Source organism: Melitaea cinxia, chromosome 9 (assembly GCF_905220565.1).
Source record: "Melitaea cinxia chromosome 9, ilMelCinx1.1, whole genome shotgun sequence".
Classification (NCBI taxonomy): domain Eukaryota; kingdom Metazoa; phylum Arthropoda; class Insecta; order Lepidoptera; family Nymphalidae; genus Melitaea; species Melitaea cinxia.
Window position 1 is genome coordinate 787,605 of NC_059402.1, and position 12,396 is coordinate 800,000.

Here is a 12,396-nt window from a genome sequence, read left to right on the forward strand (position 1 = left end):
TAATAAAAATAAATGCAAAAAGTATATTTCATTGTATGAAAACTTTTAACATACAATAATCAAGGAAAAAACAATATTCAAGTTTCAATCAATATTTAAATAAATTAAATGTATGATGGAACAGTTTTAGTTATGTTTTCAGTATTGAGTAGATATTATTTATAGGCCATATTATATATTGCCAGGGCGGCAAAAGACCTACGGAGGTGCAAATAGAAAAATGCAATTACTTGGATATGATGGCTACGTAGATTTTTCGGTTCCGAAAATGCCAAAATGCAAATTTTATTGATATCCTTAAAAAATAATTTTCGAATTCGAGAATATACAAATATAATTATATACTATAGGACGTCTTTAATTCTTTGCGTCTTATAATCCGTGAAATAAGCCTAAAAAACATAAGATCGATAGCTGCGATATTTGTCTTTTCTTTAGAATAAATTAGAAAATGTCAAGGAACGACCCGTTTCACCTCAACGAATTAACTGCAACTTTTAGATTGACAATTGCGAATGGGAACATCCCGCAAATATAACTTTTATCAGGTGGATACCATCGTGTCAAGTAGTGTTAACGACAACCGGTGACCCAGGCCCTATGTTTCATCAAAGCACATGCTGTTTAGCAGGACTAATTAAAGCCTGATAACTAGGTATAATGTTTAAAGAACCATTTATTCTGCTCACGAACTTTTCAATGTTTTAATAGTTAAATATAGAAAACCAGGAAGATGACTTAATATTTGTAATTAAAAACCTTTGAAATTACAAATTTAATTACGTATTTCAGTATTTAAAACCTTCTCAATGGAATTAAAATAAAGAATAACAGTTTTTTTTTTCATTATTATCGATTTAATTCTGATAAAATTGATATGCTATCTAATTCAATCATTATAATCCATTTCACATAGGATGGGTACGGTGACATTTGATATGTTCTAATACACGCTCACTATTTTCAACAAATCGGATAAATATACATTTTTAAAAATCACCAATTACTTTCCAAAGTAAATAATAATGCTTGATTAGATTGAAATTGTATTTATATATGCGTTTTTACATTTTAAACAAAATAAAAAAGGTACAGAAAAAATGATACCTAAAAATTACAGGCATGAAACGAAACGTTTAAGGATAGGGATTGACATGTAGTAATCGGCTAAAAAAAATAATCGTAACGGCAATCTTGTGAATCGCGTCATCTCACTGACTCGAGATATCTCAATCAGTACTTTCTGTCTCTTGTATGCTTCCCGTGTTTTGGTTTTGCCAGTTGCTATAGTTGTATTTGTTGCTGTTTTATTGTTGTTAAGTTCTGTTATTATTTTTTTTAATTATTCATTTTGTGTGTGTGTTCTGTTCTGTAAAATGCCGAAAAGAACAAAAGAAGACCGTTTCAAACAGTCAATTGGTTGTCCGCTTTCGGGAATACTTTGAACGAGAGTGAGAAAATAACGGTCCATTATTATCAGTCAACCACATAGTGGATCGAGTTGCACAGGCACTTGAAATTAGGCGTAATACAGTGTCAAAAATTACTTCAGCCTATCGCAGTCCACTGTTGGACATAGGCCTCCACAAGGTCGTGCCAAAAAATGGCGTGAACTCATGTGTGTTGCCTATAGTCACCACGCTGGGCGGGTTGGTGACCGCAGGGCCGGCTTTGTCGCACTGAAGACACTGTTGCCCGTCTTCGGCCTGTGTATTTCAAAGCCAGCAGATGAATGGTTATCCCGCTATCAGTCGGCTTTATAAGTTTCAAGGTGGTAGTGGAACTGTGTTAGCCCTTAGTCGCCTCCTACGACACCCACGGGAAGAGACGCTGGTGGTTATATTCTTTATTGCCGTAGCCACACAGCTTAGTGTCAAAAGTAAGTAAAGAAAAGTATGGTGACACCAATATGGAAGATAATAAGTTATCGACTCCCAAAAAGAGGCAAAGGAAATAAATGTTTGGTCGTTGAGGTTGAATATGATTATTAGCGGAGAAATGAGTTGCCCACAGTTTTACAATAATTAACGTCTTTGAAAGGTGCCAAATTATTTAATGAAAGTGTGACATCATTATGGCAACTTTTAAATAAAATTGGATTTCCATAAAATAAAAAAAAGTTAACAAACAGAAAAATGCGTGAAAACTTTGTGAAATTCTTAGAGGCGAAAAACATTACGGATTTGAACAAAGTAGTATTCCTTGACTAGACATGGTTGAACGCCAATCATACTGTTGGCAAAGTATGGACAGACGACACTGCTCATTCTTCGATTAAAGTACCGGAGGGTAAAGGCGAACGAATAATAATTTGCCACGTGAGCTGTGTTAATGGGTTTGTCGATAACTCATTTCTCGCGTTTAATACCACCCTTAAAATATTATTTATTCACTATAGCGATGATTAATTTTTAATAAGCAGTTAAATTTTTTTTATTTTTATATAATCGATTAAAGGTTAACCGCATTTGGACTCGATAATCGAATTACATCAATTAATTATGTATGGTCACCTCACTATAGAGTTAATTTGACATGTGTCACCGTACCCATCCTACGTGAAATAGAATATAAAGTAATTTTCGTTGCATTTAAGTCTCAATTGTCAATTAATGAACACTTACGATGAAAATATTTGTATAACGCGAATTTAATAAAATGCTTTAAAATATCGTAAATGATAAAATATATTCGTCAACTTGATTATAATAATCTTCAGGTAAAGTCGGACGCTGGCCCTCACCAGTGATGTACAAGATACCTCAAATAAAGTATCTCGAATACCAAATACAAAATACTTTTAAAATAAGTATTTCAGATACCAGATACAAATAACTTTCTGTAATGGTATCTGAAATACTAGATATAAAATACGTATATTTCAAATACTTTTTATAGATAAAATACTTTTGTAAAAAAACAACATTATTTTTAATGAAAGTTTAATTTTTTACATATAAATCGCGTTGATTGCGCATCCGTGAAACAACATAATATTACATTTTTATGGTTTTAATTGGAACTTAAGTAAAACTAGTCCTTAAAAGTTTATCACTCATTTTCCTTCGATGAGGCCACATGATCATGCCTCCAAATGAGAAGAGTCGCTCCATAGGGGTAGAACTTGGCAAACAGGTGTTGTATTTCAAAAATATTTTTTTATTGTAGGAAAAGCATTTAAACTCTTTATGTTGGTATCTTTATTATTTAAATATTGCAATGTTTCTAAGTCAGCGGTGCTGCCTGATCCTGTGTTTTCGGCACTTGCAACAGAGGAATCTGAATCCTCTAAAAACATGTAATAGGATAAAAAAAAGACAATTCTTTTTTTCTATAAAATGTTGCCACGCCACCTATCAATTTGACCCTAAAAGACTAAATCACGGGACTAAAGATTCAATAGCGCGTTCAGTTTCTGCGCCAACATTAATATTTAAAATTAATGTCACCTAGGATGTCACAATAGAATCAGTTATCTGTTACTAAAAGTATCTTAGCAAACATAGTATCTACAAAATACTTAGATACCAAACAAAAGGTATTTAAATACAAGATACAAAATGAATTTTTAAAAAAGGTATTTAGTTACAAGATGAAAATACGTATTTTGTATCTTGTATCTGTATTTCAGATACTTTTATCTTAGATAAGTTACATCTCAGGCCCTCACCCCGTCGTACCGCTACCGGTGACGTACCTATTATATCAGATAATGACACAGAGAAAAAAAAATGGCAAGTTAAAAACGCGAAGTCATTTGGCGAATTAAAGCACGTGTCGATCTCAAAAACAAACTTAAAAAAACTCAAAACTCGATCCTAAGGTGGAAAAAAAAACGTAAGCAATGATAGTCGAAGAATAGTTGACACAGTGTTGCTCGAAAAGAGTATGTGGTGTAGTGAACGTAAAATTCCATTGTTTTTCCAATTGTGAAGAAGAAACGCAGCGAGGACTTGTATCGATATTTCACATTCGTTGCTCAAAACGTTTGAGGATTGTTAAGGTTCCAAGCTCAGAAACCGTGCAGACTGACAGTCAATCTGCGTTTTTTGCTGTAAATTGTGAGGCTGCCACTGGTAAGTTGAAAACAAATTAGTAAGTAGCTAAATTTGTTCACATTATGTTACATAAGATAAATTTTCATGTTATCAATGACAACTCTGATTATAAATTATTTCTGCGGAACTTTGTTCATATACAGGAAACTCTAATGATAGTGATGCAATTTCATATTTTCTAATTTTGTTCAAGGCTGCATTGATTCTGGCATCGGACATTAACTATCATTTCAAAATTCAAATCAATTCTCAAATTCTTTACCATAACACTATCAAACGCGCTGAAGCTCATATTGGTCCAACTTTCGAAGAAACAGCTAAAGCATCTTGTATCAAGGCTATTGTGGAAGAGAGGAACCTTACACTCGGGGCTCATAGGTATTTGTACTTTTGAATTAATGCAATTTTTATAAATTGTATGGAATACTTTATATAATTTAAATAGACCTAGAATATGTTCTTATATTTCAATTATGTGTTCAGGAAATATTGATAAACGACAGCCGAAGCTACCTCCAACGTGGACAGCAATCCTTTCAAGCAATTTCAATTTTTGGAACGACAACAATCAAACCAATTTAAACGCAGGAGGACTTTTCTTAAAAATAGCAGCGGCACTCAACATAGAAAAAAAGGAATAACATATATGAGCAGAATGAGACCCACGATGGAGAAAGCTATTAACGCAACGTGCACGAGAAATGAGTTTATTCCTAAGCCTGCTCCACCCCAACTATCGATCGAAATCGTCATTGTTGACACCGAAACCACGGGTTTTGAAGCAAACGCTGATATCGTGCATATTGCTGCTAAGTGTGGTACTCAATCGTTCCAAGCGTTTATGATTCCTCAACAGCCCATCCATGCCAAGGCTTCGGAAATATCTGGTTTTTCTGTCGAAAATGGTTATCTGCTATATTTTAAACAGAGAGTAGAAACTACTCCATCAGTCACAGCAGCCAATGACTTCGTCAACTTTTTATGCGGTTTAAATTCGCAAATTTTGATCGTCGGACACAATATCATCAGGTTCGATGCTCCCTTGATATTGCGGTGGTTGGAAAAACACGATTTGCTCGAAAAAATGTGTTCGATCACATATGGTTTTACAGACACAATGCCACTACTTCGACAAGGAAAAATATCAAAGCAAGCTGTGCTAGCAAAACAATACCTCACAAGCCCGGAGTGGAAATTATTTCATGAAAAAGCTCACAATGCATTAACCGATTGTTACGTTCTAAACGGTCTTTTGGAACATTTTGAAATAAGTAATGAAGTTCTCATAAGTAGAGCTGTGTCATTAAAAGCATTTTTAGAGCGACAGGCAATGTTGCGGAAGCAGAATGCTCAACTTCGATTTCTTCGTCCAATGGAAAATGCTGTTTCTGAATACATGTTGAACAAAATGGCACGGCAGGGTGTAACCATGGAGGGACTAGTAAGAGAATATAAGCTCCATGGAGATGAAGGTATCAAAGTCTATCTTGGTGAGCCAGTGAATGGGAAACCAAGAATAACAACAAATAACAGAATCGTACAAAATGTGATAGAGCGCGTGAAAAATTTTCTCGCGAAAAAGAGCACAAATTAATTGCTATTTATATATAAAATGTCTCAAGCCAACTTTTTAAAAGATAACTACATCAAATATTATTGTTGACAATGTGATAGCGTTATTAAAAATTTGTAATATAAAATCTCTCTGAATAAAAAATGGTTGCAAAAAAAAGTAATGCTTTTATGTATGTTCATTTTTATTCATATCATTATCATTATGACAATTTGTTTGTTCTACGCGAAAAAAAAAAAAAACAAAAAAAAAACATATGATCACTTTTCAAGATTCTCGACAAGTTCCCGCGATTTCCGGCTTTGCCCGAGATTCAATCAGCTGTTACCAGCAGTGCAACGAAATGGCTGTCATCCGTTTCTGACATGTCAAAAACCAAAGCTTTTTTTATGTTTTCTTCTTTGAATGATAATTAAGGATTTTTTTTTTTTTAATATAGAGAATCTGTGATAAATTTTCTTTATTACGAAAACTTTTCTAATGCTCAATCAGAGATTAGTTTTTTAACAGTAAACATTACTGCGAGTTCTTCTATAAGCTAAGTACTGTGTTAAAAATTAAATAATTCGCAATTTTCCCCACAAAAGGCCTCGAAAATGTGCTAACTGTAATCATGGGACTTTGAACTATCATCTACTGCAAAAATTGGTAAATATTCACCGTACTCGTTCAAATAGCCGAACTACTTTAAAAGCCGAAAGCGATTTAACTCTGATTTTAGAAAAAAAATGCGTAAATGCAGTCTTTTATATAAATAACAACTTATGGCACAATATTATACAGCCCAATGACATAGATAATAAAAAATTTAAAATAATTGAGCAGATTAATTATAATTCTAATACTGCTTCGTTCATTCAATGGTCATTTTATTACGAAAAATTTAGAATATTTTCATGTGCGTAAAATCATTTGTCCTTAACTACAAGTATGTAACGTGTTCGAACTTTACATGCGCATGCGCAGGTGCTTGTTATACAAAAAGTGTTATAGTTCATATTAAGTAATTTACAAGGACTTTAGATTTTCAGACAGAAGTATATATCAAAAATCTACATTTTTAAGACATAGCATTATTATTTAGCTCAGCAAATGTACAATATTACATCAATTCTATACCTACAAATAATGTCAAAAATTGTATCGGGGAATACAAACAGTCAAGTTTTTAAAATCGGCGCCTAAGATATGTAACAGTGTTAAAAACTTAATAAGGAAATACATTTTTAATATCGTAAATTCTTATTAAAAATACGAGGTTGTAACAGCTCAAGTCACGTTATAGGTCTTAGTCGCACACATACACACATATTATGTCTATGCTTGTATGTGTGACATCTAACTTCATACATAAGAAGTTATATATACTATACGTCATTTTATCTCTTTCTCAAGTCTCAGTAAATTAATATTAAAGAAATGACATTTCTAGCAGATGTAAATGCAATATTTTGAAAACAGTTTTTTTTTAAATTGAATTCGAAGACTTTTCTTATATAATTTAGTAACGGTCATTAATAGTAGGAGCAATTAAATGAACAAAAAAGCTAGTATTCAGTAACATTTCAAGAAAAAAAAAATACCTAAACCTACAATTTTATAATAGATAAAAATATTCCGTAAATCTTTCTAGAAAATTCTAGAAACGCTCTCTCTCACAAAAAATTGTATTTATAAACAAAAAAAAATCATTTCGTAAAAATTTTACTCAACATTACAATAAATGTTTCTAAAACAGTACTTTAACAATTTCGTTTTTTTATTAAAAACAACATTTTTCGATTTCATTTTTAATATGTATAAAAATATCAATGTATTATCAAAATTATTATTATTTCGGAGTCATCAATATCTTTTTACGCAGTATGATAAGGACACATTTCAAATTATCTATTTATAGCATCGGATGACATTATGAGAGATAGAATTCCTTATCGAACATGACATGAACTAAAATATGTCGAATTAAACGTATCACACTCAACGACCCACTTTGACAAAATTTGTCAAAATTGATTGATAGTGGCAAAAGGAAATAAAGTAAACATCTCACACTCATTGACCAAAATCGACAAAATAAATGCTCTACATAACGATCTCCACTAGAACTTGTTTCTAAGTTGAGGGTCCAGAAAAACAATATACAAGCACGAACGCCCAGACCAAGCCAAACATGTATGGCCAATAGCAATACAAATATTTATCATGAGTGGCAATGCAACTAGAATCTGTATAACTCTTATTAAGCTCTTTAGAAGTAGTGCATGTGTTAACTATCTGATGGATTTTTAATTAACTATTAAACTGTATAAAACTGTATTTTTTCTTTTATTTCAACATGTTAGAAGTAATCTTGTATAATAATAGATAATATTTCTGCAATGTTTTTGTTTTAAAAATTTAAAATCAGTCATTTTGATGTTAAATATTTTTTTTTTTTTTGGTTTTTCGTTCCTCGCCGATTCTTCTCTACAGAGTCTACATTCTGAATCGACGGTAGTTTCACTTTTAATATTTCACTCATATAATTATATAACTAATACAAATATAATTTTCATTTGTTGACCATTCATCGACTACTCCAGTCCATATGGAAGCCTACTTGAATCAATTAATTTTTTAATTTGGTTTCGATTGAATTTGATCTTACACACAATAGAATTATGAAATATTTAATTGGATAATAAGGAAGAATTTTATGATATTATATGAAGACAAAGCTGATTCACAACGATTTTATATATATATCACCATTTGTTTTATATACATTTAATAATAAAATTTTCGATTAAACACAACCCATTTTTATATAATATATGGAAGATAATTTGGATTTTAAATATTAGGTAGGTACATATATTTTATGAATTGTCAATTATGTTAATAATTAAGTTTTCAATTCGAAATATGTACAAAATAAAGTGTGCAAGTGTCCAATTCACACACGGCAGATGTGAAACTTCTGAAAAGTCGTCGGAAGGTTGACCTTGCGATTTGTTTTATCGAAGATGTAAGCGTCACACAAAACATATAACATTCTATCTCATTCCTTCCTATACATTTATGTTTCCTTCTTTATCGTGACACCGTTTTCGTTTCATCGAGTTTTAAATCACAACGATTTTAAAGAAGTTTAATTTCAAAAAAAATTATATACTTTTACGCCTTTAATGAGTATAAAGTTTTAAATAAATGACTTATTTATGTATGTATGTTAACAAATGACTTGTAATAACTTATGTAATAATAAATGATGAGCTACAGCTGGGCATAGGCCTCTTTCTTCCCGGCGCTCCCTTCTCCTACACGGAGAATGAGGGCTATACCCAGCAATGAGACGTTACAAGCCGAATTAAAATGATAAGCTAAACGAAAATCTCATGGGGTATCTTAACATAGCCTTATCTTTGGCATCTTTATAACCAATTTTTATTTACACATAAAGTTTAAGAAATATGGTTCTTTGTCATTTTTTCATTTTAGAAATTACACCACATTATTAGTCTTTTTTGTTCATTTTTTTTTAAATTTTGTTTTAAATGTCTGTTAGTAACATAAGTCATAATGTTTTTGATTTTCAAAATTTTATCAGACAGAAGAAAGAAAAATTAGAAACGGTAAGATTTGTAAGATAAATTTTAATTAATAAAATGAATGCAACAGATATACCAACTCCTATATAATATAGGATTATGTCAGTTCTAACATTTAAAATTCGAAAAACAAATTTTCTTCTTCTTAATGATTTAGGGTGTACAAATTTGTTTTTTTAATAATTACAAATTTTAAATTAAAAAAAAACCGTCGCTAACCGTCAAACATTTTGAAAACTTTTTAAGAAAAAAATTAAATAGTTCTCTAGTAAATTTATAATTTTAATGTAAAAGAAATTGCGAGTTATATTTTGTCGCATAATAAAAATAGGCCTTCATTGTAAATACAAATGAAGCATTAAAAATTCCTAAAACACACCTAAGAATGTTTGAACACTTGCTTTGATACATCAGTAAAGCAGTCATGACCGTACCACATCTAAATTATGGTGGTAGGGGTGGTAGATAATGGTTGTAAGGCGATGGTTATAGGCAGTGGTAGAGTGTGATATGGTGATTTAGAAGAATTAGAAGTATTTAGATGTAGCTCTGCGCCAGCGCACTTATAAGCTATTTTTACAATTATTATTGGAGAATTACTCAGTTTCTTAAGAGTTAATGTTTTAGCATCCCCATTGTTTCAACCCTTGAAGTTACTTCTATTAACCAACTTCAAACACATAAACATATGTAACAAACGTTTCAAAGATATTCAAAACAATTTCAATTATCAATATAATATTTGAGAATTACGTAAAATTGTTGATTTCAATATAACATTTCGAGGACACTTCGTTTAGAAGATACAGACAGTATAGTCTGCATTATATATTGTTGAATTAAATACCATGATCGGGTAGTTTTCTCACCATACTGTGGTGGTGACAACTTAGAAGTGGGTGGTGAGGGGCGGGGGTGGTGCCTGCGTTCGTTCGTAGAAGAGTAAGTAGGCGGCGCAGCGCAGTACTTCTTGTAGGGACACCTCGTGAACCAGCGTGTCCGATGTGTACCACCACCTGCGCATGCGCATATAAAATGTAAACAGTTATCATGTGATGTTGGTGATATGTGGTGAGGTTTTAGGTTAGCCTCCCCCCTCCTCATTCTATCCTATCCAAAATATTTTTAAATACAGGTCGATATGATTAAATTTTGGTCAATTAAGCATGGTAATATCTCCAGACATCAAGATTGCAGGATGTTAGAAATCACGCGTTCAACGAAAAAGAAATACACGTGATATCTTATTATAGCCCCTCCCCCCACTCGTCCCGCTACACCTCTACCTTCGAACCTCACGTTATCATCGGATGACCCCTAAAGCGACGCATACGACTACAAGAGTGGTGTCGCTCACCGACCCAATCCATCCACACCGAGCTCCCCTGTTATCGTTCACGGCTGGGTCCAGCACGGGCCAGCAGCCCTGAAGAACAAGCCGCGCTCACCGCTTGCTCTCGAAGCCGTTCCCGCGGCGGTAGGTGGCGAAGTGCCCGGAGCGCGGCCCGCCCACGTGCACCACGACGGCGGCCAGGCGGTAGGCCAGCAGTCCTGAACAACAAGAACAAGCCGCGCTCACCGCTTGCTCTCGAAGCCGTTCCCGCGGCGGTAGGTGGCGAAGTGCCCGGAGCGCGGCCCGCCCACGTGCACCACGACGGCGGCCAGGCGGTAGGCCAGCAGTCCTGAACAACAAGAACAAGCCGCGCTCACCGCTTGCTCTCGAAGCCGTTCCCGCGGCGGTAGGTGGCTAAGTGCCCGGAGCGCGGCCCGCCCACGTGCACCACGACGGCGGCCAGGCGGTAGGCCAGCAGTCCTGAACAACAAGAACAAGCCGCGCTCACCGCTTGCTCTCGAAGCCGTTCCCGCGGCGGTAGGTGGCGAAGTGCCCGGAGCGCGGCCCGCCCACGTGCACCACGACGGCGGCCAGGCGGTAGGCCAGCAGTCCTGAACAACAAGAACAAGCCGCGCTCACCGCTTGCTCTCGAAGCCGTTCCCGCGGCGGTAGGTGGCGAAGTGCCCGGAGCGCGGCCCGCCCACGTGCACCACGACGGCGGCCAGGCGGTAGGCCAGCAGTCCTGAACAACAAGAACAAGCCGCGCTCACCGCTTGCTCTCGAAGCCGTTCCCGCGGCGGTAGGTGGCGAAGTGCCCGGAGCGCGGCCCGCCCACGTGCACCACGACGGCGGCCAGGCGGTAGGCCAGCAGTCCTGAACAACAAGAACAAGCCGCGCTCACCGCTTGCTCTCGAAGCCGTTCCCGCGGCGGTAGGTGGCGAAGTGCCCGGAGCGCGGCCCGCCCACGTGCACCACGACGGCGGCCAGGCGGTAGGCCAGCAGTCCTGAACAACAAGAACAAGCCGCGCTCACCGCTTGCTCTCGAAGCCGTTCCCGCGGCGGTAGGTGGCGAAGTGCCCGGAGCGCGGCCCGCCCACGTGCACCACGACGGCGGCCAGGCGGTAGGCCAGCAGTCCTGAACAACAAGAACAAGCCGCGCTCACCGCTTGCTCTCGAAGCCGTTCCCGCGGCGGTAGGTGGCGAAGTGCCCGGAGCGCGGCCCGCCCACGTGCACCACGACGGCGGCCAGGCGGTAGGCCAGCAGTCCTGAACAACAAGAACAAGCCGCGCTCACCGCTTGCTCTCGAAGCCGTTCCCGCGGCGGTAGGTGGCGAAGTGCCCGGAGCGCGGCCCGCCCACGTGCACCACGACGGCGGCCAGGCGGTAGGCCAGCAGTCCTGAACAACAAGAACAAGCCGCGCTCACCGCTTGCTCTCGAAGCCGTTCCCGCGGCGGTAGGTGGCGAAGTGCCCGGAGCGCGGCCCGCCCACGTGCACCACGACGGCGGCCAGGCGGTAGGCCAGCAGTCCTGAACAACAAGAACAAGCCGCGCTCACCGCTTGCTCTCGAAGCCGTTCCCGCGGCGGTAGGTGGCGAAGTGCCCGGAGCGCGGCCCGCCCACGTGCACCACGACGGCGGCCAGGCGGTAGGCCAGCAGTCCTGAACAACAAGAACAAGCCGCGCTCACCGCTTGCTCTCGAAGCCGTTCCCGCGGCGGTAGGTGGCGAAGTGCCCGGAGCGCGGCCCGCCCACGTGCACCACGACGGCGGCCAGGCGGTAGGCCAGCAGTCCTGAACAACAAGAACAAGCCGCGCTCACCGCTTGCTCTCGAAGCCGTTC

General features: G+C 37.6%; 2 protein-coding genes across 3 annotated transcripts in view; one reads left to right on the forward strand and one right to left on the reverse strand.

Annotated features, from left to right (window-relative positions):
• Positions 1–4,713: 4,713 nt before the first annotated feature.
• LOC123656535 lies at positions 4,714–5,652 on the forward strand. Its single transcript, XM_045592204.1, has one exon. It carries the CDS (start codon positions 4,714–4,716, stop codon positions 5,650–5,652), a length of 939 nt encoding a protein of 312 aa, XP_045448160.1.
• Positions 5,653–9,538: 3,886 nt separating this feature from the next.
• LOC123656442 (ubiquitin carboxyl-terminal hydrolase 30 homolog) overlaps positions 9,539–12,396 on the reverse strand; it is a 13,809-nt gene continuing 10,951 nt past the window's right edge. Inside the window, exons 1-2 of one of the 2 annotated variants that reach the window (XR_006743539.1) lie at positions 10,673–10,742; positions 10,085–10,240 (exon numbers count right to left, since the gene is read on the reverse strand). Coding sequence is in view for 1 of the 2 variants with exons in the window: in XM_045592127.1 (XP_045448083.1) it covers positions 10,114–10,240 (127 nt within the window). In the remaining variant the exon portion in view is untranslated. Of the gene's footprint in view, positions 10,241–10,672; positions 10,743–12,396 lie in introns of those variants that run through there. The other variant, XM_045592127.1, reaches the window with a different exon arrangement.